Raw genomic sequence first — 23,063 nt, forward strand, 5'->3', positions numbered from 1 at the left:
CAGTCCGCCCTCTGCAGGCCATCACCAGACCCTGGCCCAACCCCCGGCGCACCAGTTCTGGGATGGGCGGGGCCCGCCATTAGAGCAGGATTGGTTCCCAGGCGCCGAGGGGGCGGGGCTTGGATAGCTGCCCGCTTATTGGCTGCTAAGGAGCTAGGCGCGATAACCGGAAGTATTGGGCGTCGGGAGAGCCAATCACTCAGCTTTTATCCGTTTGCCTCAGAGGGAGCTCCCTCAAGCACTTCCGGGGCGTGGCAAGCCGGGCAGTGGGCTGAGCGTGGGACTGCAACCCGTGAGGGAGCGCGGCGTCTGCGGCCCGAGGTTTACCTGAGGAGGCCTGAGGTCCAGGTCCGCGCAGGTAGGCTGGGCGGCGGCCTGGCCCCACCGGATGCCAGCCCCTGGAGGACCTGGGCTCGACGCTTGGGCTTTCGGCACTCCGCTCGCCAGCGCAGGGCGAGGTGACGCGGGGCCTGGGGCCGTGGGCGCGGGACTGCAGGTGTGGGGCTTTCCGCCGGGGGCGGGGGCCGCGCTGGCGCTGGCAGGGGTCTCCGCGGTGACGGGCCTTCTGTGGGCGGGGCAGCGGCCACCAGCTTGGGGTTGTGTGGTTTTTCCAGTTAATTTTTTACTTGAAGTCACAGCATGTAACTAGATGGACTGGAAGGGAAGGAGTGGAAGTTTCAAGGTCCTGTCTCTAAAGTTGTGCCTGGCGCTCTGGGTGCTTACAGATATTCGCAGGAATCGCTTCGTTGTTTTGTTATTGTTTTACTTGTAATTGAGGCTGGTTTGCGGTGGCGTAGTGTGATACATCCTAGCAGATGGAAAGTCTGCCTGTCTCTCTGCTGGTGCTTATACTCAGGACCTGCTCAATATTGACCCTCTAGCTCTTGTCACAGCTCGGCTTCTGGCTTTTTGGTGGCTATTTGGAGACAAAAGTCTCACGGACTTTCCTGCCTAAGCTGACTTTGAACCTTGATCCTCATATCTCAGCCTCCTGAGTAGCCAGGATTACAGATGTGGGCCCCTGGCGCCTGGTGCAGATTGGTAGTCTATTTATTTATGTTAGTCGCTGGATTTAAACTCAAGGCCTGGGCAATCTCCCTGAGCTCTTTTGCCCAAGGTTAGTGCTCTGCCACCTTGAGCCACAGATCCACTTATGGTTTTCAGGGTTAGCTGGAGGTAAGAGTCTCATGGGGCTGGGGACTTTGCTGCCTGCGCTGCCTTCCAACCGTTATCCTCATATCTCAGCCTCCTGAGTAGCTAGGATTACAGGGATGAGTCACTGGCACCTGGCTTGGTAATCTCTAACAGGAGAGTTTTCCCTCCATAGGCTTCAGGAGGTTGCAGGAGGTTGCCCATCAATGCATGCCAGACATACATAGATGTCCAATAAATAGAGAGGGAGGAGAGGCTCCAACTTGAAGGAGGTGTTTAAAAGCTTGCCCACAGGGAAGGTGGCTTAGTGGTAGAGTGCTGGCCTAGCATGCAGGAAACCCTGGATTTGATTCCTCAGTACCACATACACAAAAAAAACTGAAGTGGTACTGTGGCACAAGTAGTAGAATGCTAGCCTTGAGCAAAAAGGGGCTCAGAGACAGTGCCCAGGCCCTGAGTTCAAGCCCCAGGACTGGCAAAAACAAACAAATAAATACATAAATAAAAATAAAAGCTTTCCCACAAAAGGCTAGAAGGATTTGTAACCTCATCAAGATCAAGAGTCTCGTCTGCTGAGGGAGCGGGCTGCCTGATCTTAGGCCTTGAGTGTTAGGCTGTGCTGTTTCCAGGAAGCAGAGCCAATGCTTACTATCATCACACCCATACACCTGCCCTCATCAAGGGCCTGCAGAGTGTTTGGCTTGTTTCTTATCGGTCCATCCTGGCTGTCACCCACACAGAAAAATGCTAAGATGCCTGGGAGTACTCTTCAGTAGAAACTGAGGTCCTAGTGACCTCTGTGAACTGCCATTGTATCTTTTAGGCCTTCTGAACATAACAGGCCTTTCATTTTCCTCCTCTCCTTCTTCTATACTTCCTATTGCTCTTGGAAAATTCTACTAGGAAGTTAATGACTTGGGCTTCATTAGGGGAGGATTCTCATCATAAAGGATTCTTTATCTCAGACCCATCATCTTGTTTTACCCATTCTGGTGGTGTCCCATCTCAGGGAGATGTCACCCACTAGATGACATCTGCCACCTGTTTCTTCCTTTGTTCTCCCACTTTGAAGGGTTGCATAGGTATGTTCCTACTCAGTTAACATTTGCTGAGCACCATCAATCACATCCTAGTTTCTGTGCCAGAGCATCCCCCAGTAACCCGTATTTTAAATTTGAGTAAAGTCTAGTTCATTTTGGGGTTCAGGGGCTTGGGTTTTGATAAATGACAAGAGTCCTATATACATCACCACAGTCAAGGTTTATGACTTCCCAAATTGCCTCTTGTTACACCCTGTGATTCCTTTTGCCCTTTACTCTTGACACTGTAGATCTAATACCTTGAGCCTCTAGTTTTGCCTTTTCTAGAATGTTCTGTAATAGATTATACAGTAGGTGGCCTTGTAAGTGATTTCTTCCACTTAGCATAATCAGTTGAGATGCTTCCTGTGTGTACTAGTTCTGTGTTCCCTCTGTGTACTGCTGTGTACACTCATTGTTTGGATCTGCCATTTTTTTGCTTACAAATTCTTGCAAGTCTTTGTTTTGTGAGGCAAGGCCTTTAGGTAGCCCAGGCTACTCTTCAACTCACATCTTCCACTTCAGCCTCTTGAGCTTTGGAATTACAGGTGTGTATCACTATGCTTGGCTTCCAAGTGTATTTTTTTTTTTTTTTTTTTTTTTTTTTTGCCAGTCCTGGGCCTTGGACTCAGGGCCTGAGCACTGTCCCTGGCTTCTTCCCGCTCAAGGCTAGCACTCTGCCACTTGAGCCACAGCACCGCTTCTGGCCGTTTTCTGTATATGTGGTGCTTGGGGAATCGAACCTAGGGCCTCGTGTATCCAAGGCAGGCACTCTTGCCACTAGGCTATATCCCCAGCCCCCAAGTGTATTTTTTTTTTTGTTGTTGTTGTTCTTTTTGCCAGTCCTGGGGCTTGGACACAGGGCCTGAGCACTGTCCCTGGCTTCTTTTTGCTCAAGGCTAGCACTCTACCTCTTGATCTGCAGCACCACTTCTGGCTTTTTCTGTGTATGTGGTGCTGAGGAATCAACCCCAGGGCTTCATGCATGCTAGGCAAGCACTCTACCACTAAGCCATATTCCCAGTCCTTCCAAGTGTTTTTAATAGCCATTTGAGATACCCTGTGCCCATGAGACAGTGCGGAACCCAGGACTAAAGATGCTAAATCACAGAGCTCAATTTTGCTGTAGCCCCAGATCCAATGATATTGTCCACCACACCCAGGGGCTGACTCAAATGACTCAGCTGACGTCTTTTATTACCCACCCAAGAGGAGGCCAGGCTCCTAGAACCTGAGGCCTGTGGGTTGAAGGAGACAGCCTTCCTCAGGAAAACCTGTGGAATGAGGGGACAGCCCCTCACTTTCATTTGGCAGCTGGCCCTGGTTATTACCTTATGGAGTTGCCGTTTAGAGAAAGCCGTCAGCTGGGGTAGCTGCTGGGACTGTCTGCCTTAGTGGTGGTGTGGTGGCCTGCCACAGGCAGGCCTAGGACCTGGTATTTCTCTTCCTGGGTCATCCAGGAAGGAAGATCTAATCCAGGCCTCCCTCCACAGCCATGTCTGAGCTAAGCGATGAAGCCAGTGAGCCGGAACTTCTGAACCGCAGCTTGTCCATGTGGCATGGGCTGGGCACGCAGGTCAGCCGGGAGGAACTGGATGTCCCCCTGGACCTTCACACAGCAGCTTCCATCGGCCAGTATGAGGTAGTGAAGGAGTGGGTGCAGCGGTAAGCATCTCTGGGAGCATTCCTTCCCCTCACATTTCTTTCTTTTTTAAAATTTGCTTATTTACTGTCAAAGTGATATACAGAGGGGTTACAGTTTCTTACCTAAGCAGTGTGTAGATTTCTTATCCAACTTGTTACCTCCTCCCTCCCCCCCCATTTCAAGCAGCATTTACATGGCTTCTGATCACACTTGCTGGGGGCCTTGCTCAAGGAGTAGACAGTAGCTTCACTCTGGGCAGGTGCACCTGCTTGTCTCTATGAAGTTGTCCATGATGACTGATACTGGGCACCAACAAAGAAGGCAATTTTGACTTAAACTTTTTTTTTTTTTTTTTTTTGGCCAGTCCCGGGCCTTGGACTCAGGGCCTGAACACTGTCCCTGGCTTCTTCCCGCTCAAGGCTAGCACTCTGCCACTTGAGCCACAGCGCCGCTTCTGGCCGTTTTCTGTATATGTGGTGCTGGGGAATCGAACCTAGGGCCTCGTGTATCCGAGGCAGGCACTCTTGCCACTAGGCCATATCCCCAGCCCACTGACTTAAACTTTTTTTTTTTTTTTTTTTTTTTGGCCAGTCCTGGGCCTTGGACTCAGGGCCTGAGCACTGTCCCTGGCTTCTTCTTGCTCAAGGCTAGCACTCTGCCACTGGAGCCACAGCGCCACTTCTGGCCATTTTCTGTATATGTGGTGCTGGGGAATTGAACCCAGGGCCTCATGTATACGAGACAAGCACTCTTGCCACTAGGCCATATCCCCAGCCCCTGACTTAAACTTTTATCATAGGCTTATAAACATTATTTGTAGCTTACTAGAGTCTGACTCTCTTTAAGGTTTTGACTGACAGCAGAAACATCCAAACTGTATAACCCCTCTGAGAGGCTGGGCTTTTAACCTTCTTGGAGAGCTCCTCCTGGAAGGTAAACTGGCCACCTCAGTGCCCTCTGTTGTTTGGGCTAATCTGCACAACAGTGTTGAGTCTCATGCCTGTGCTTGCACACAACACAATGTAATTTGGAAGGTAATTTTTGGAAAGGCGTTTGTGTTCCTCACATTTCTCATTTGGATGGTGTCTGCAGCTCCACCCTAATCCCTCCTCAGTTCCAGGGGACCAGGTCAAGCCCCAGGAAGCCCCAGGTCTCCATACAACATACTCTGGTGGCTATAGATGGAAAACAGTATGACAGATTCCTTTCAGAGAGAGAAAGTGTGTGTGTGTGTGTGTGTGTGTTTGTGTGTGTGGGGGGGGGGGAGGGAGAGAGGCAGAGGCAGCTAACTGGCTTGTTTGTCCAGTGTCACACCCCTGTTAGAATTCTCTGGACTCTCAGGCTGTAGGAAGAGTGGCTGTACTGCTAACTGGAGAGAGAGAGTATGCCTGTCTCTGACCATCTGTGATAGGAACTGGGAGGCTTGCTTACAGCAAGCCCAGAGTGGGTCTGAGGCTTTGGAGGCCTCTGGCACTTCTTCCTCTGCTCAAGAGGATGAACAGGTGACTCAAGACTTGACTCCAGACAGAGGTGTCAGGAGATCAACCCAGCAGCACTGCCCCTGGATTCCTGCTGTCCTGCTCCTGCAGAATGCCTGCTTGGAGATGCTAGTGATAGAAAGTAGTTGCCGGGCTTAGTTTGGTGTCAGGATCCTGCATACACACAAATCATAAAGGAATCATTTGTTCCGGGGGCAAGAATGGTGGAAGTGAAAGGCCTGTGGGGCTTTAACTTCATACTTTGCTCAGGGGACTGACTGGGTGTGATTATATAAAGTATGGCCCTGGCTCCAGCGTCTGAGCTGGAAAACTTAGGGGTTTTGTTTATTATTTGTTTCTTGTATGGAAATGTATTTCTAGACTTAGTGGAAATCAGCGAGAAAAATAGCAATGTCTGGCCACAGGGTGAGGTTAGCAAGTAGTCAATGGTAATGGTGCTTGTTGGCAAGCCAGGTCTCCTCTTTTACTCTGGGCCTCTCTGCAACACTGCACACCAGGCACTGGCCATAGTTGGTGGCAAGTGGTTAGTGTGTATCAGCTTTGGCTTTTCTGCCAAACCCAGCCAGAACTGTGTTTGCTGTGGGGTGTTGTATAGGCTTGCTGACCCCACCCACTACATGTCCGTAGCTCCTCCCAAATTTGGGAAAGGTTGAGCTGACGCCAGACCTTGCCTAGGCCCTGCTCCGGCCCCATCCATCTCACTGGCAGCGGGGTCTTGAGCTAGGTGGTGGGGTGGATGCAAATGTAAAGTAGGGAAGGAAGACTAGAGCTGAGGATGTGATGGCAGGTGTACAGCAACTAGAATCATCCACCTGTCTGCCTTCTCCCACCCCAGGACTACCCAAAAGGTCAGCTTGACTCACCTGGGCTTTGGTGAGGCCTACATGAGGCTTCAGATTTGGCTGTGCCTAGCATATCTTGCCTTTGTTTAGGAGAGAGTTAGACTTGAATAAGAAGAACGGTGGTGGCTGGACCCCTCTGATGTATGCCTCCTACATTGGACATGACACCATTGTGCACCTGCTGCTCGAGGCAGGTGTGAGTGTGAATGTTCCCACCCCAGAAGGGCAGACTCCTCTGATGCTGGCCTCCAGCTGTGGCAACGAGAGCATCGCCTACTTTCTGCTCCAGGTGAGCTTCGAGGGCACACAGTCTCAGCAACCTAAGGGGCTCCCTGGCTTCCCTGGCAGGATATGAGGCCCTATAGGCCATGTGGCGTATGTGTGTGTGCATGCATGTGTGTAATGACTTTGGATTCTTCCAGCTGACAGCCCGCAGGGTGCTGCCTGCCTCTCTGGAGAGACAGGCTGTAACTGCTCTCTTCTCTCAAAGCAAGGCGCAGAGCTCGAGATGAAAGACATCCAGGGCTGGACCGCACTTTTCCACTGCACCAGTGCTGGGCACCAGCAGATGGTCAAGTTCCTCCTGGACAGTGGTGCCAATGCCAACGTGAGGTGACTGCTGTGGGAGTGGTGGGTTCTTTGCAACTCCAGAAGGGGACAGACAGGCCTGCCCACATGCAGGCCCCTCTGCAGGTCTGTTTGAAGAACAGTGGTGCATCTTGTGCTGCCCCTAAAAATGGGAAAGCAGGACCTGTGTCTGAGCGTTGGAGGATCACATGGTGTCAGGTCAAGGTACTAGCAGTGGGTAGCATTTAAATGACAGACACATAATGCTGATTTCTCTCTTACTCTAGCATATGTCAGGGGGGTGAAGCTTTGAAAACCATTGCAGAGGTTTGTTTGCTTGTTTTTAAATTTTTTAAACAGTGCTGGGGATGCTTGGGAAGCACCCTACCACCAAAGCACAGTGCAGTCCCTTCCTGATTTATTTATTTATTTATTTTTTGGTCAGTCTTGGGGCTTGAACTCCAGGCCTGGGCACTGTCCCTGAGCTATTTGGCTCAAGGCTAACATTCTACCACTTGGAGACAAAAGACCACTCCTGGTTTTCTGGTGGTTAGAGATAAGAGTCTCACAGGCTTTCCTGCCTGGGCCAGTTTTGAATTGCGATCCTCAGACGTCAGCCTCCTGAGTAGCTATGACTACAAATGTGTGCCCTCCTGAGGACCCAGCCCATCCTGAGTTTTTAAGTGGGAAGTGGTACTGTGTAACACACGAATGAGAGTTCCTTTCAACACAGGAGTGCCAGCTTCCTCCACCTGAGGCTGCGCAGCATTCCAGCTGAGGCTGAGGATGTACATTGTAAGACCATAGTTTTGAATAGCTCTTAAGAAAGAATACTGGTGGATTAGCCATGTGGCTCAAGTGGTAGAGCACCTACCTACATACTTGAGGCCCTGAGTTTATTCCTCAGTACCACAAAAAAAAGAAAGAAAAGAAAAACTACTCATTACAATTCAGCCCATCTGTTGACTTTAAGACATGCTGTGACTTCTGAGATGTTAGGGTGTGAAAAGTTTGTGCCTTGAATGGATGAGAGTCAGGATACTGGCTTCTGGAGCTGCTGGACGTAACAATCAGAGAGCACCCGAGGAGGGAGCGCCCCAGGACAGGGCACAGAAACTGGGCTAAGGGATTGAGATTATCTTGTGAACTTGACAGAAATGGCCCAGAACTGCTGGATGTTGGGCAGTGAGAAGGATTAGAGTGGGACTGGGGGGCGCTGGTGGAGGAGGCACTGGCCTGGCGGTGGGGAGAGGAGTGACAGAGGGAAGCACTGCGGATGGACCCCCACACAGTGAGCAAGGGCCTGCTCCAGAAGCTAGGCTTGGTTCTGTCGTTGGCAGGGGCACTTTTGGGTGGTGGACTTGCTCTCCTCTTTCCTGACTGGCCCCCTCTTGCAGGGAGCCCACCTATGGATTTACGCCTTTGATGGAAGCCGCTGCTGCTGGCCACGAGATAATCGTGCAGTATTTTCTGAGTCATGTAAGTGACTGAGGCTTAAACTCAGGGCCTTTCATTTTTCTTTTTTTGTCAGTCATGGGCTTGTACTCAGGGCCTGGGCACTGTCCTTGAGTTATTTTGCTTAAGGCTAGCACTCTACCACTTTGAGTCACATCTCCACTTTCTGGTAGTTAATTGTTGATGAGTCTTACAGGGACTCATCAGCCCAGGCTGGCTTCGAGCAGTCATTCTCAGATCTCAGTCGTCTCAGTAGCTAGGATCACAGGCGTGAGCCACCAGTGCCCTGTCAGGCCTTTCATTCTTGCTCAGCATTTTTGCTTACAGCTGGTGTTCTACCACTTGAGACACTCCTCCACTTTGGGTTTTTTTCTGGTTACTTGGAGATAAAAGCCTCATGGAAATGTCTGGCCAGACTGGCTTTGAATTGTGACCCACAGATGTCAGTATCCTGAGTGGCTAGGGTTATGGGCTTGAGCTACTGGCACCCAGCCCCACCCCACCTGCTTTGAGCAGGAGGATCATGAGTTCCAGCCCACCCTGGGCTACATAGTGTGACCCTGTCTCAAAAAAAAGAAAGTTATTAATAATTAGGTCAGTAGCTTTACTGACTTACCATCCTAAGCAAGCATTTAAGTTGCCCTTAAATTTTTATTGCTGAGGACTTCTGGTGATCAACATTGTTGTGCTTAAAGCTTTATTTAGGTTAGAGTCATAGTTGAGCATGGTTGTGCTGAAAGACTAGAACTACCTTTGAAGACTAGAACTACCCGGGTGAAGGTGCCAGGCTCTGCAGCCCTCACTCTGAGGATGGCCCTTTAGGCAGCTGACATCTTTGGTGCTCTGCAAGGAGAAATGTAGCAGGCAGGCCCAGCCAGGAGGGGGCGGGGCTCTCTGTCTGTGGCCACCAGGGTCTCTTCCGCTTTCCCCCCAGGACAGGACAGCCCCTTCATTCTGCAGCTCCCTGGCTAGGTCATAAGCCTGGCAGTCAGCATCTGGAAGGGGCTGCTGCAGCATGCAGTGGCTTAAGAGATGCCCCCTGGTAACAGGGCCATGAGGCTTCTTCCTTGCCAGCACAGAGACAAAGCAAAGCAGGCAGTAGTGAGCCAAGCAGGCCTGTACCTCCTTCTCCTTGTGATGTGGTGTCTTGTGAGGACAGAAGCCAACCTACTTCCTCTTCTCATCTCTCCCAGGCCAGCAGCCCAGTGAGCCCAGGGGCTTTGAAGGAGAACTTCCTGACTCCTCTTTCCCTGACCTTCACAGGGAGTTGAAGTGGACACAAGAGACCACAGTGGGGCCACAGCCCGGATGCTGGCCAGGCAGTACGGACACATGAAGATCGTGGCCTTGATCGATACACATTCACCTGCTCGGCCCCAAAGCCTCTACCGCAGCCCAGGTACCTGCCGCTGTGCTCTGATAGAGTTGGGCTGCCCTGCCAGCCCCACATGCTATTGTGGAGTTGTGGGTGAGGATCCTGGTCTAGGCATTGGAATGTCCCTATCAGCCTGAGGATGGAGCCCCACAGAGGGCTCTCCCCTGGTTTGATGTTGCTTGTTTTATTGTTACTGTGTCTCGACTTTGTATCATTAGATGTATTCTTGTTTATTGCCTCTGGATATTGAGTCATGGACTCAAAATGGACTTTTCCTTAGGCCTTGTTGGCAAGAATTTGCCATGTTTTCTTCTAGTACTTGAATGGTTTTATTTTATTATTATTCTTTTTTCTTGTCAGTCATGGAGCTTGAACTCAGGGCCTGGGCACTGCCCCTGAGCTCTTTTGTTCAAGTCCAATGCTCTACCTCTTGGAGCCACAGCACCACTTCCAGTTTTCTGGTGGTTTGTTGGAAATGAGAATCTCAGGGACTTTCCTGCCTGGCCTGGCTTTGAACCATGATCCTCAGATCTCAGCCTCTTGAGTAGCTAGGATTACAGGCGTGAGCCACTGACATCTGGTTGGTTTTGTTTTATTAATTGTAGATCTCTGATCCTCTTAACTTTTTTCTTGTGTGTGATATGTTAAGAATTCAGTTTTATCTTTTTTTTCCAAATGGTTACACATTTGTCCCACCATCCTTATGTGAAAGTCCATCTTTAGTGTAGAACTTAGAGATGCATCTTTGTCATACGGGATTACTGTCTTCCATGGCAGATTTCCTAGACTGGTTCTGTTGGTTCTTGTATCCATGTACCACAACCTTTTTTTTTTTTTTGTCGGTTGTGGGGCTTGAACTCTGGGCCTGGGCACTGTCCCTTGAGCTCTTCAGCTCAAGGCTAGCACTCTACCACTTGAGCCACAGTGCCACTTCTGGTTTTCTGGTGGTTAATTGGAGATAAGAGTCTCACACGCTTTTCTGCCTGGCCTGGCTTTGAACCATGATCCTCAGATCTCAGCCTCCTGAGTAGGATTCCAGTCATGAGCCACTGGCGCCTGGCTACCACAGCCACATTTGATCAGAGACTTTTTGCAGCATGATGCAATATGAGTACAGCTTTGGAATGTTTTCTTATATGAATGACTTGTTTCAGTCCTTACATGGTCTTATTATATTGAGATTTTAGTAAGGCTGAGTATGATGATGTATGCCTATAATCACAGCTGCTCAGAAGACAAAGACAGGAAAATCACACTCTTATTTCTTGCCCAGGCAAAAACCTACCTCAAAAAACACGAAAAGCGAAAGAATGAGAATATGATAGAAGTGGTAGAGCACTTCCTAGTGAACACCAGGCCTTGAGTTTAGGATCCAGTATTGGTGGGGAAAGCTGAGCATAGTGGAACATAACTGCTTAGCAGGCAGAGGCAAGTAGGAAGCTGGCAGTTCAAGGTCCGTATAGGCAAAAGCCCAAGACCCTACCTGAAAAAACAAAAGTGAAAGGACTCGTGGGGGTGGGGTAGTGGAGAGGCTTAAATGGGAATACTTTTGTCTATCAAGTAAGAGACCTTGGATTTAATCTCAAGTATTGTTAAACCACCACAACAAATACACTTGGGGACAGTAGGAATAGTCGTCTCTGACTCCATTGAAATAGAGGGCCCTGGCCAATATTATGAATTTGTCTTCTTTGTTTTGTTTTATTTCTGCCAGTCCTGGGGCTTAAACTCAGGGCCTGGGCTCTATCCTGGAGCCTCTCTGTGCTCAAGGCTAGCACTCTACCACTTGAGCCACAGCACCACTTCCGGCTTTTTCTGTTTATGTGGTGCTGAGGAATTGAACCTAGGGTTTCATGCATGCAAGGCTTGCACTCTACCACTAAGCCATGTTCCCAGTCCAAGAGTTTGTCTTCTTTCAGAGGTGACTGGAAGGGCTTTTCTTGTTTGTTTGTTTAATGCCCGTCCTGGGGCTTGATCTCTGAGCTTGGGTGCTGTCCCTTAGCTTTTTTGCTCAAGGCTGGTGCTCTATCAGTTGAGTCACAGCTCGATCTCTGGCTTTTTGGTGATTAATTGGAGATAAGAATCTCATGGACTTTCCTGCCCAAGCTGGCTTTGAACTGAGATCCTAAGATCTCAGTCTCCTGAGTTGTTAAGGATTACAGCCCTGAGCCACAGGCACCTGGCTCATAAATGCTTTGAAAACTGAGATTCACTGTGAGGACAGCATTGGACCAAAAGGTGCCTGGCTTATTTCCAATTGTGGATTTCTTTTCATTTGTTTTTATTGTCTGCCTCTTTTGAGTATGAGCATCTGAGGTTCTAGATGAGGGATGCTTTAAGCCATCCCAAGGATTCTAATATGCACATTTCATTGTTGCTATTTTTCAGAAGTTCTATAATTTTTATTTATCAAGAGTTGTCTAGGGAAGGAACTACTGAGGAGCTTAGTAACTACTGTTTCTGTATGTAGTGTTTAATCTTCTGAGCACATCTCATGTCTGTCAATTCTAATTGGCATGTGTAGGCTGCTCTGTGAATGAAGAACTTTCAAAACCAGCTTTACACCCTTCAGGAAAAGGCCCTTGTTATTGGACATTTAGAATCTACCAGGAAACTGGCATTTAACATGTTGAAGCTACAGTTATTTTACGATACTAACATTTCCCTTTATCTGGTTTCTTTATACTATAACTGCTTACCTTTATTATCTTTTTTTTTTATTTTATAGCCATACTTATGATGTTCTTGATTTGTTGATTATACAAATCAATTTCATTAAAGTCCAAAGATACAAGTTTTTAGGTATATTTTATATCAAATTTATCAAATTAAGAGTCAAAATTTGTGCTTTCATAGCTACAAAAATAATGGAGAGATTTGGTGCAAAACAACAAAATGCTATATATGTGTATGTATACATATGCATACATACACATATATAGCTAAGTTACCTGAGGAGTGTAATGCTTGTTTATTTTTTTGTGTATATCTTTACAATCTATTTTATATATATTGACAAAAGAGACTGTGAAATATTTAGCCAGGCAGAATATGTGACCAGCCAGAGCATGTGTAGGAAGACTTTGGTTAATCATTCAGTCTACCCCGAAGTGATGGACTACAAGTCATAATGTGTTATCTACACTTCAATCAGTAATATTAGTAATATTATTAAATCTCCAGATGTTAGCAAGATTAGTTTGTTTCCCTTGTACATTCTTTATTATATTCATGATATTACAATGCTGTACTGGGTGGTCCTTTTTAAACAGAACATTATTTGAAAAAACAGGGTATTTGTTTTTAAAGCTTTTGTAAATAAAGGCTTCAGAACTGTTAAAAAAAAAAAAAGAGTTGTCTAGGGGGCTGGGAATATGGCCTAGTGGCAAGAGTGCTTGCCTCCCATACATGAAGCCCTGGGTTCAATTCCCTAGCACCACATATATAGAAAATGGCCAGAAGTGGCGCTGTGGCTCAAGTGGCGGAGTGCTAGCCTTGAGCAAAAAGAAGCCAGGGACAGTGCTCAGGCCCTGAGTCCAAGGCCCAGGACTGGCAAAAAAAAAAAAGTTGTTTAATAGGGCTGGGATGTAGCTCAGTGGCAAAGTGCTTGCCTAGCAAGTGCAACGTCCTGGCTTTGATCCCCAGTACCAAAAAAGAAAAGACAAAACAATACAGTTAAAAAACACCAGCCAAGGGCTGGGGATATGGCCTAGTGGCAAGAGTGCCTGCCTCATGTACATGAGGCCCTGGGTTCGATTCCCCAGCACCACATATACAGAAAATGGCCAGAAGTGGCGCTGTGGCTCAAGTGGCAGAGTGCTAGCCTTGAGCAAAAAGAAGCCAGGGACAGTGCTCAGGCCCTGAGTCCAAGCCCCAGGACTGGCAAAAAAAAAAAAAAAAAAAAAAAAACACCAGCCAAAAAAAGAAAAAAAAACCTTAAAAAAAAAAAAGAGTTGTTTAATAAACACCTTATGGTGGTTTTGCTTTTGTTTTAAATTTCTAATTTGAAGGTCCTTCTTGAGTTTGTGATTCATTTATCATTTATTCTTCTCATTTCTTTTAACTTGTCCAATCAGAGGTTTTGTAATTCTCCACTTTCTAGAACACATAGATGCCTTGTCATCTAATTGATGTGTTTCAGTGTTCTGTGTGTGCTGGGAAGAAACCATTCTGTCATCTGGCCTAACATTCAGTCTGTGTCCATATAGAGGTCTGCCTTGCTGATTGCCCTAGGGCTTTGGAGTCCGTATTTCCTCTCCCACAGTGCCATGTGTTACTGGTGTTTCTGCTGTCCTTTCTGCTCTATTGTTTGGTGATGGGTCTATTTGCACATTTTACATTGTGAGTGATGACGTGTTACGCTGGAACTCCACCTTGCCTGCAGGATCCCAGCCCTAGCTACTCCATCATTTCTGTCACCTGCCCTACTGTGACCCGTTCATTCACCTGAACCATCCTGAGAATGCTTATAGTGCCAAGGTTGCCGGCACTTGCTTCCCTCCTCTACCTCAGCTTGGGTGCAAGCACCACCTCCTGGTGGTGTAGTCTTGGAGCTGGGCTATATAAGTCCCCATCTTGCTGAGGTGATTTGCAGGACACACCAACTCACAGGGTGACAGGGTATTACTATCTCCAAAATGGGGCATTCTCTAGTCCTCCTTGTTTCCTGCCAAGTCAGACGGGAAGGAGCCTGCATCACAGGCATGATACATTATGAACTGGCAAAGGCCAAGGCCATACTGTGCACGCACAGCACCAGCAGAGTAGGTCTGAAGAGCTTGTGAAACAGCAAACACACAAGGTCCACTTCCCAGAAGTTGTCCACATGACGATGGACTTGGTTCCTTTACAAGCTCTAATCAACAATCACATTTTATGAAGCAGTGGATTTACCCATTCCTTTGACTTATGGTGAAATGTATTTCTGATGATGAGTAGTATTTTTTTTTTTTTTGTTGGTTGGTTATAGGGCTTGAACTCAAGGCCTGGGTGCTGTCCTTGAGCAAAAGAGCTCAGCTAGCACTCTACCACTTTGAACCACAGCTCCACTTTTGGTTTGTGAGTGGTTCATTGGAGATAAGAGTCTCAAACTTTCCTGCCCAGGCTGGCTTATCCTCAGATCTTAGCCACCTGGGTAGCTAGGATTACAGTTGTGAACCACAGGTGCCAGCTGCAATATAGTCTTTTTTTTTTTTCCAGTCCTGGAGCTTGAACTCAGAGCCTGAGCACTGTCCCTGGATTCTTTTGTTCAAGGCTAGGTAGGACTCTACCACTTGAGCCACAGCGCCACTTGTGGCTTTTTCTGTTTATGTGGTAATCAAACCCAGGGCTTCATGTATGCTAGGCAAGCACTCTACCACTAGGCCATGTTCCCAGCCCCTGTAATATAGTCTTTTATAATGAGAGAGTCTGGAAACCTAGGCAGGCATAAGCATCAGAGGCCTAGGTTTCAGCTCCTCTTGGCTCTGGAATAGTGGCTCTAGTGGTGGTGTCAGCTCTCACAAGTTAAGTTTGGGTGAATCCACCCTTAACAATACTAGTTGTACTGATATTCGACAAAGGAGCTAAAGACATACAATGGAATAAACATAGCCTCTTCAACTACTGGTGCTGGGAGAACTGGGCAGCCATATGCAGAAAACTCAAAGTAGACCCAAGCCTATCACCATGCACCAAGATCAACTCAAAGTGGATCAAGGACCTCAATATCAGACCTGAATCCTTGAAACTACTGAAGGACAGAGTAGGAAAGACGCTAGAACTTATAGGCACAGGAAGGAACTTCTTGAATATAGTACCAGGGGCACAACAAATAGGGGAAAGACTTGACAAATGGGACTACTACAAATTAAAAAGTTTCTGCACAGCTAAGGACATAGCCACCAAAATAGAAAGACAGCCAATGATATGGGAAAAGATATTTACCAGCACAGCAACAGACAAAGGCCTGATACCGGTCATCTACAGAGAACTCAAAAAACTAAGCCCCTCCAAGCCCAATAAACCTATTAGGAAATGGGCAAAGGAGCTAAAGAGAGACTTCACAAGAGAAGATATAAAAATGGCAAAGAAACACATGAGGAAATGCTCAACATCCCTGGTGGTAAAGGAAATGCAAATAAAAACAACCCTGAGATACCACCTCACCCCAGTTAGAATGGCCTATACTCTGAACTCAGGCAACAACAAATGCTGGAGGGGGTGTGGGGAAAGAGGAACCCTTCTCCATTGTTGGTGGGAGTGCAAATTAGTACAACCACTTTGGAGAACAGTATGGAGGTTTCTCAAAAAGCTCAATATAGACCTACCCTATGACCCGGCCATACCACTCCTAGGCATCTATCCTAAACAGCAAACACCAAGATATCAAAAAGACATTTGTACTTCCATGTTTATCGTGGCACAATTCACAATAGCCAAAATATGGAAACAACCCAGATGCCCCTCCACAGACGAATGGATCCAAAAAATATGGTACTTATACACAATGGAATACTACATAGCGATTAGGAATGGTGAAATATTGTTATTCGCAGGGAAATGGTCAGAACTTGAACAAATAATGTTGAGCGAGACAAGCCTAGAACACAGAAAACAAAGGGGCATGATCTCCCTGATATATGACTGTTAACAAAGGGAGACGGAGAGATAGTAGAGACCAAGTCTGTGAATACTGTATATGTTCTTGATACATTGTATATTGTATATATGTCTACCTGACCTAGAGAAGGGATAGAAAAACAGGACGTAAGGTATCACAAGAAATGTACACACTGCCCTACTATGTAACTGTACCCTTTTTGCACAACATCTTGTAAAAAAATTTGTGTTCAATTAATAAACAAACAAAAAAAACAATACTAGTTGTAAGTTGAGTCGTGGTGGCTCACACCTGTAATCCTAGTTCCTTGGGAGGCTGAGATCTAAAGGTTGTGGTTCCAAGCCAGCCCTGCAGGAAAGTCTGTGAGATTCGTTATCTGTAACCACCAAAAAAGGGTAAGTAAGGCTCTGGTTCAAGTGGCGAAGTGCCAGCATTGCGTGAAAAAGCTCAGGGACAGCACCCAGACTGAGTTCAAGCCCAGGACCATCACACACAAAAACGAATACTAGTTATGATCATTTCCTTCCAGTTTACTAATTGATAAACTTGTCCGATATTTGACCTGCAGAAAAATTTGAAGATCTGAGCTCTTCAGACGAATCGTGCCCTGTTCCACAGAGACACCGGCCCTGTCGAAAGGGTCTTAGCATCCACGAGGGACCACGAGCCCTGGCCAGGATCACAGCAATCGGACTTGGAGGCAAGACCCCGCAGCCCAGCTATGGTGAGCAGTCCCCATTTCCTGGGGGCTCTCTGGCTTGCGTGCCAAGATCCTGTGTTGAGGGGCAGAGCTTCCTTAGGCCCTGAATGGGTCGCTGGTCCTGGGGCAAAGCCGTCCCTACGTTCTCCAGGACAGACCCTCAGATCTCCCAGTACGTCCTTCACCAGCTAGCTTAAATTGGAAATCAAACTTGGCCTCCAAATGCAGCCCTGTGCCATTCACACTGTGGGATGGCAGCTCAGCTCAGGGACACACACAGCCCCTCTGCTCCAGCTCTGCCGGTGGCTGGGGGGGGGGGGTGGGAATGGGGGGACATGGACGCCTCCAGGACAGAGGCACTCCTGATGAGTGAGCCAACAGCACCAGCCTTTGTGTGTATGTGTGCGTGTGCATGTGTGCATAGGCATGTATGCCCCGTGTAAAGCAGTGGCAAGTGCTGCCCCGAGGGAGACAGACAGGTGGTCCCTTGCAGCTACTTCCTCACTTGTCAACCCCAGATAGCCATGTTGCCATGGAGGGGGTGCAGTGGCAGTCTCAAGGCCCCTGCTCAGCACCGGTCCCCTCCCCCCAGTAGCCCCCACCAGGTCGAGGCCTTTGGCACAGGACCTCTGTCCTCGCTGCTGCTTGCGGGGGTTCACACACCCTCTTCTGCACACAGAGCAGGGGCTGCCACGGGGCTACCTGACCTTCACCGGCAGCGATCCCCTGGAGGGCGATGGCTTCTGCTACCGGGACGTCACCTCCCCCATCAACGACCGAGACGTGGAGAGCAGCAGCAGCAGCAGCCGGGGTACGCGCCCCCCCTCCCCCTGCTGTCCCCATTCTCACTGAGCAACTCCTCTGCTATGGGGCATGGGAGGGAAGCTTCTGGCCCACAGTCTCTTAGGCAGGGTGGTTTCGGTGGCAAGGCCAGCAAGGCTGTCTTCCCAGAGAAACCCGCAGTGACTTGGTGGGCACGTACTGAAGCCCGCATGAGCTGAAGCCGTGTGCATTGGTCTGGACACCATGAAGACATGGCCACGGCAGCACTCGGCATCAGGCCTGTCTCCCATTTGCAGAGGAGCCTGCTGTCTGCGTCAGTCTTGGGGCTGTGTGGAGCAGCAGCAGCAAGGGCCCGGGGAGAGCCCAGGAGCTCAGCAGCGAAGCCTCTGTGGAGAGCAATGAGGTGAGCCTCCCGTCACAGCCCACTATGGGGGTGCCTGGGCCCCCACTCAGATGAACGGGTGTCTAATGCGCATCTGTGCTGAGCTCAGGGGCGTCACTGAGGACGCCTGGGCGTCGCAGGTGGTGGAAGCAGCTCCCGTCCACTCAGCCACGCGGGGTGGCATGGCCGCAGCCTTGGGGGCGACAAGCCCCCACCTGCCCCCAGCACACAGCTCTTCTGCAGGACTCGGACCACACCCAGAGAAGCTCTGCTCGCAAACAAACCAAAAGTTACGTGAAGACCAAGAATCGCCATGGCAGCAGTGACGGCCAGGGGCTGCCCAGCCCTGGTGGGGCTGCCCGGTCCCCAGAGTCTGCCTCCCGGACAGAGAAGCCCCCCTACTCAGGACCCCAGGTAACAACCTGCTGGCTGCATGGGGGGCTGTACATGGTTGGGAATAGAAACCAAGTCAGCCCAGCACCGAGGCCTCTGATGGCCTGTGACCCACGTCTTAGTCAGAGCTGGCCCCCAGAGACAGTGGCAGGGTGTGAGTGGGGCCAGTGATGCCCTGCAGTGCCAGCCCTGAGCAGCTGCCTTTGTCCCGTGTGTGCCGGCTCTACACCCTACTCCCAGGTGGCTCATCCTCTGCTCACTTTGGAGCTCCTCGCCCATGTTGACCAGACGATGGGATCTGAGGGGGGCAGTAACCAGACAGTGCCACAGTGCCAGCAGAGTGCAGCGCCCAAGCACAGCTGGGGAGTGCATGAGTCCCCTCCTCCCACCCCCATACATGGTCATCCTGGGGAGCAGAGGGAAGAACAGGGCTCTCCACCCAGGACAAGGACAGCCCTGCCAGACACGGCAGTACCTAAATGGCACCCAGGGAACTTTGGCAGCTTCCAGAACCCCCTCTGCAGAGCCAAGCATTCGCGAGTAGCACTGGCATAACACTGGCTCTTGGTGGCATTTTTCCCTTCTCAGTACCCACCATGTCTCTGTCTACAAATGGGGGATCCTGCAGGCAGCCATGCTTGCTCCAAGTAAGGAATCCTTGGCCTTGCTGTGTCACCTCCCACTGTCACCTTGTCCCCCAGGACCTGGCCACGCTGCTGGAGCAGATTGGGTGTCTGAAGTACCTGCAGCTGTTTGAGGAGCAGGACGTGGACCTGCGCATCTTTCTCACGCTGACGGAGAGCGACCTCAAGGAGATTGGCATCACGTGAGTTCTGTCCCGAGGGGCCTTGCGCCCCTTCCTCTTCTTCACCCCAGGAGAGCAGAGCTGCCCTCACTCCTCACCTAGACAAGAGGATGAAGGCCCTGAGTTGGTGCAGCTGCGGGAGGGCGGGCTCTGGCCCTGAGACTCAATCCTACACATGATCACTATGGTCAGTCACGTGGCAACTGTCTCACCAGAGGCTGAAGAATTTACAGCACAGATTTCTTATTTAAGAGCTTTATTTTCTACATGGGAACAGGAAAATGTTTGTTTCCATTTCTCCCTAAGTTTCAGAAAAAAAAAGTCAATATAAAATGCATATAGCTTAAGCTTTTGTCTTGAAGCCATGCCATGCACAGTGAAGTTTGTGCCTCCACTTCCGGTCCTTTGCTGACTCCAGGGCGCCACCCCACACACCTTCTGGGCTCTGCAGGGCAGTGCTGGGGCATGGGCTCCCTCCTTGCCACTTGCAAGGAGAGCGTTCCAGGCGAATTCGTGGTTTACAGAGTATCAGCCCTTAGCCCCTAAAGTTCCTAAAGAGAACCTGCTGGTAATTTTATCACAAATCCCTTATATATGCCATGCTCTTCTGTGGCCTGCCCTTTGTGGTCTCTCTTGTGGAAATGTGGGATTGTGTCCAGCCATTCCTTTCTGTGTCCTATGTGGTGTTCTTGGATGTTCGTGCCGTCTTTCATCAGGTGGGGAGTTTACGCTAGTGCTCATCAGGCTGCCCCTCGCCCTCTCACTGGGCTCCCGTGTCCCCTGAGCCCCTAGGCAGTTCCTCAGACAATTTCTGTTGTTTTATCTTTAGGATGGCTAGTTCTCTCCTCTGCCATCAAGCTCTCTCCATCAAGCTTCATTGGGATTCATCTGTTTTCTCTATTTGGTTGTTTTGTGTGTCAGGGCCTTGTGTTTCACTTGCACTCTTATTACTTGAGCACCTCTAGTCCCATAGTTTACTGGAGATGGAGAATTGCTGACTTTGAACCTCCATCTTCAGATCTCAGCGTCCTGAGTAGCTACGATTACTGGTGTGCACTACCAGTACCCAACTTAAGGGGTGTCAAGATGGTGGCTTTGGCTCTTGAGACAAGGTCTTGCTATGTAGGCTGTCATGGAAATTGGAATCCTCCTAAGTGCTAGGATTACAGGTGTGTGCAAGTCAGCTGTTCATAATACCTAGTGCCCACGCCATCGGTCTTAGACAGTTTTAGTTTTTCTCCTTTAACTGGGCCATGTTCTATTTCTTCCCATTTTCTATTATTTAATAAGATTCCTTCCCCTCCTTGGGCTTGACTGGTTCTGTGAGCTGCCTTTGAGTCAAGGCCAGCCCATGGTTAAAGGTCTTTTCTAGATCTGTGCCTTTCCCCAGGCAGAAATTTTCTACCCTGTCTGCCCTTGTGTTTCTTTAATGTGGCTCCTACAAGGAGGAATAGAGAAGGTGCTGTCCTTTAAATCCTTGGTTCTCGCAGGTGAGGGCGGGCTGTGTACCTGTGGCCAGCAGTAGCCATTGGTGTTGGAGGCCTGGCTAGCTGAGACGCATCCACTGTCCACACATGCCTGGATAAGGGTTCCTAGGGAGCATCCCAGAATCCTGTGTGGCTTCACCTTTGACAGTGTCCTGGGGGAGGCCCAGGTCGTCCAGGGCAGTGGGGGAGGCCTTGGGCTGCCCCAGCAATGGCCCTGCAGGGCTGGGAGTTTCTTAGTGGCTGCCTATGGTGCAGCGTGATCCAAGGGGCCCCCATGCAGAAGGCTGACGCCGACACAGACCCTCTGACTCTCCTGCCGTGCAGGCTGTTTGGACCCAAAAGAAAGATGACCTCTGCCATTGCTCGCTGGCACAGCAGTGCCCGTCCCCCCAGTGATGCCCTGGAACTAGCTTATGCCGACCGGCTGGAGGCTGAGATGCAGGAGCTCGCCATCCAGCTGCACAAGGCAAGTGGGGAGCAGCATATGAGGGCAGGGGCCAACTAGTATCGGGAGAGCAGCATCCAGAAACACAGGCATGCAAGGGCAGAGGCAGAAAGAGGCTGCCCAAGAGCCAGCACCTGTGCGGCACCCAAGTTCATAGGACAGGGCAAGGAGCAAGCACAGGCTCCCAGCAGAGTGGACGAGGAAGACGGTGGAGGCTGTGCAGGCAGCTCGGGCCTGGGACAGCCAGGCAGGCCTCTGCCTCCGCTGGCTTGGCCTCTCTAGCCAGTGTCTTCCCTGCAGCGCTGTGAGGAGGTGGAGGCCATGCGTGGCCAGGTGTCTCAGGAGCAGGAGCTGCGGGCCGTGGTAGAGAGCTGCCTGCTGGAGCAGGATGACACCCGCAAGGACGTGCACACCCAGCTAGAGGTGACCCAGGCCCTAGCCCAGGATGCCACCCTCATCCTGGACCGGCTGCGGTGAGTGAGCCAGACCTTCAGGGTGGAGACATATACGGGGGCGGGGGGGGGGGGAGCTGGCAGCAGCCTGCCTCACCTGCGCTTGGTCTGTCTGTCAGAGCCTGTCAAGCTGAGCTGTCAGACCGAGTGAGGCAAGACCCTCCTGCCCGCATAGCTGCAGCGGTCCCCGCACCTCGGCCAGCAGGTATGAAGAGCAGCACCTTGGTGCTGGGCTGGGCGTGAAGCTCCTGGCAGGCTCAGCCTGTCTTGCAGGCATTCTTGCACCCCGTCCTGAGTGGCCTGCAGGGGAGAGATGGCCTCACCTGTGGGGAAGGGAGGCAAAGCCACCAGGGTTGAGAAAAGCCCTGCACTGTGACTGGGTGGCCAGAGAGCCCTCCTTCCTTCCTGGAATGAGACCTGCCTGGAGCCAGGCTTGTATCTCCGGTCTTTCTGGCTGTGGGGAGGAGCGTGACTGCCTCTGGATAGCAGGGAGGGTTTCCTAGGCCCAGTGACTTGGGGAAAAAGGCAGACACACAGCCGTGCACATCTTTGCACCACAGGCTCGGAAGGCTGGCATGCGTCCCTGTGGGCCTTGAGTCTCCCCGAGCTGTTGGGAGCCTTTGAAGACGGAGTTCAGGAGATGGGTGAGTGGGAGGAGCAAGTGGTTTCCTTCCAGCTGGCAAGGAGACAGTTCCCGTGGTCGCCTCAGCCTGGTTCCCAGTGCTCCATCCCCTGCCGTCACCAGATCTGTGGCCCAGCACTCATTGCCCACCACTCCCTCAGGGCGCGTGCTGGGCTCCGTGACCCAGAGTCTGGAGAAGCTGCAGGCGCTCAACGGGAAGGAGAAGTGGCGAGTACCCTAGCCTGGGAGAAGGGACGGTGAGTGTCCAGCTGCCCACCGGGACGGCATCTATGCCAGGACATGAGGTTGGAGCAGCAGGGCCTACTCTGGATGCCCCCCGTCCTGTCCCTTCTCAACGAGGCATTTTTGTTTTCAGAAATGACGTCGGGTGAGCTATCCACCCTGAAGTGAGCCAGCAAGACAGAAGGGCAGCAAGGAGGTGGCTGCAGTAGCCCTGGTCCTAGAGAGGCCAGGGTCGTCCAGGGGGCCCGATGCAGACAGGGCAAGGCTGTGGCCTGCACCAGGCAGCTCAGGCCAGCACAGAGGCAGGACGAGGGCCTTGGACCTGAGTCCCAGTGGTAAGGCCCTAAGCTTGGGGGCTGCTCTGGCCCAGACCAGGCACGGGTGTGGGGGAGACGGCGCATCCCCAGAAACACAGGTCCCACACTGAGGTTTGACCTTTTATGGGTCCAAGGACTGGGACACCCAGAAAGTGTCATTTGTTGGAAAATAAAATGAAACACCTACTTGGGGGTTTGGCTGTGGTCCTGAGACCCAGG

The 23,063-nt window shown here is 50.4% G+C and overlaps 1 protein-coding gene across 2 annotated transcripts; it reads left to right on the forward strand.

Annotated features, from left to right (window-relative positions):
• Window positions 1–258: 258 nt before the first annotated feature.
• Anks3 (ankyrin repeat and sterile alpha motif domain containing 3) lies at window positions 259–23,030 on the forward strand. Of its 2 annotated transcripts, none has more exons than XM_048332223.1 (17): window positions 259–458; window positions 3,725–3,896; window positions 6,308–6,506; window positions 6,708–6,829; window positions 8,182–8,263; window positions 9,503–9,707; window positions 16,784–16,939; window positions 17,595–17,726; window positions 17,995–18,101; window positions 18,324–18,494; window positions 19,175–19,299; window positions 21,090–21,231; window positions 21,511–21,683; window positions 21,782–21,867; window positions 22,223–22,306; window positions 22,446–22,541; window positions 22,661–23,030. In XM_048332223.1, the coding sequence occupies exons 1-16, from the start codon at window positions 389–391 to the stop codon at window positions 22,523–22,525; spliced, it is 2,106 nt and encodes a 701-aa protein (XP_048188180.1). In that variant the 5' UTR covers window positions 259–388; the 3' UTR covers window positions 22,526–22,541; window positions 22,661–23,030. The 2 variants fall into 2 exon arrangements, with proteins under 2 accessions (XP_048188180.1, XP_048188181.1); XM_048332224.1 differs by having other exon boundaries at window positions 9,503–9,638.
• Window positions 23,031–23,063: the final 33 nt, after the last annotated feature.

The sequence above is a fragment of the Perognathus longimembris genome, chromosome 23 (genome assembly GCF_023159225.1).
Source record: "Perognathus longimembris pacificus isolate PPM17 chromosome 23, ASM2315922v1, whole genome shotgun sequence".
Taxonomy (NCBI): Eukaryota; Metazoa; Chordata; class Mammalia; order Rodentia; family Heteromyidae; genus Perognathus; species Perognathus longimembris.

What these genes read in the sequence shown, in the direction of transcription:
- Anks3 (XM_048332223.1), top strand. Translation starts at nt 389, where the DNA reads ATGCCAGCCCCTGGAGGACCTGGGCTCGACGCTTGGGCTTTCGGCACT. An exon ending in GGTGCCAATGCCAACGTGAG is followed by an intron (nt 6,830 to 8,181) that starts GTGACTGCTGTG and finishes CCCCTCTTGCAG; the next exon opens with GGAGCCCACCTATGGATTTA. An exon ending in CAGCAGCAGCAGCAGCCGGG is followed by an intron (nt 17,727 to 17,994) that starts GTACGCGCCCCC and finishes TCCCATTTGCAG; the next exon opens with AGGAGCCTGCTGTCTGCGTC.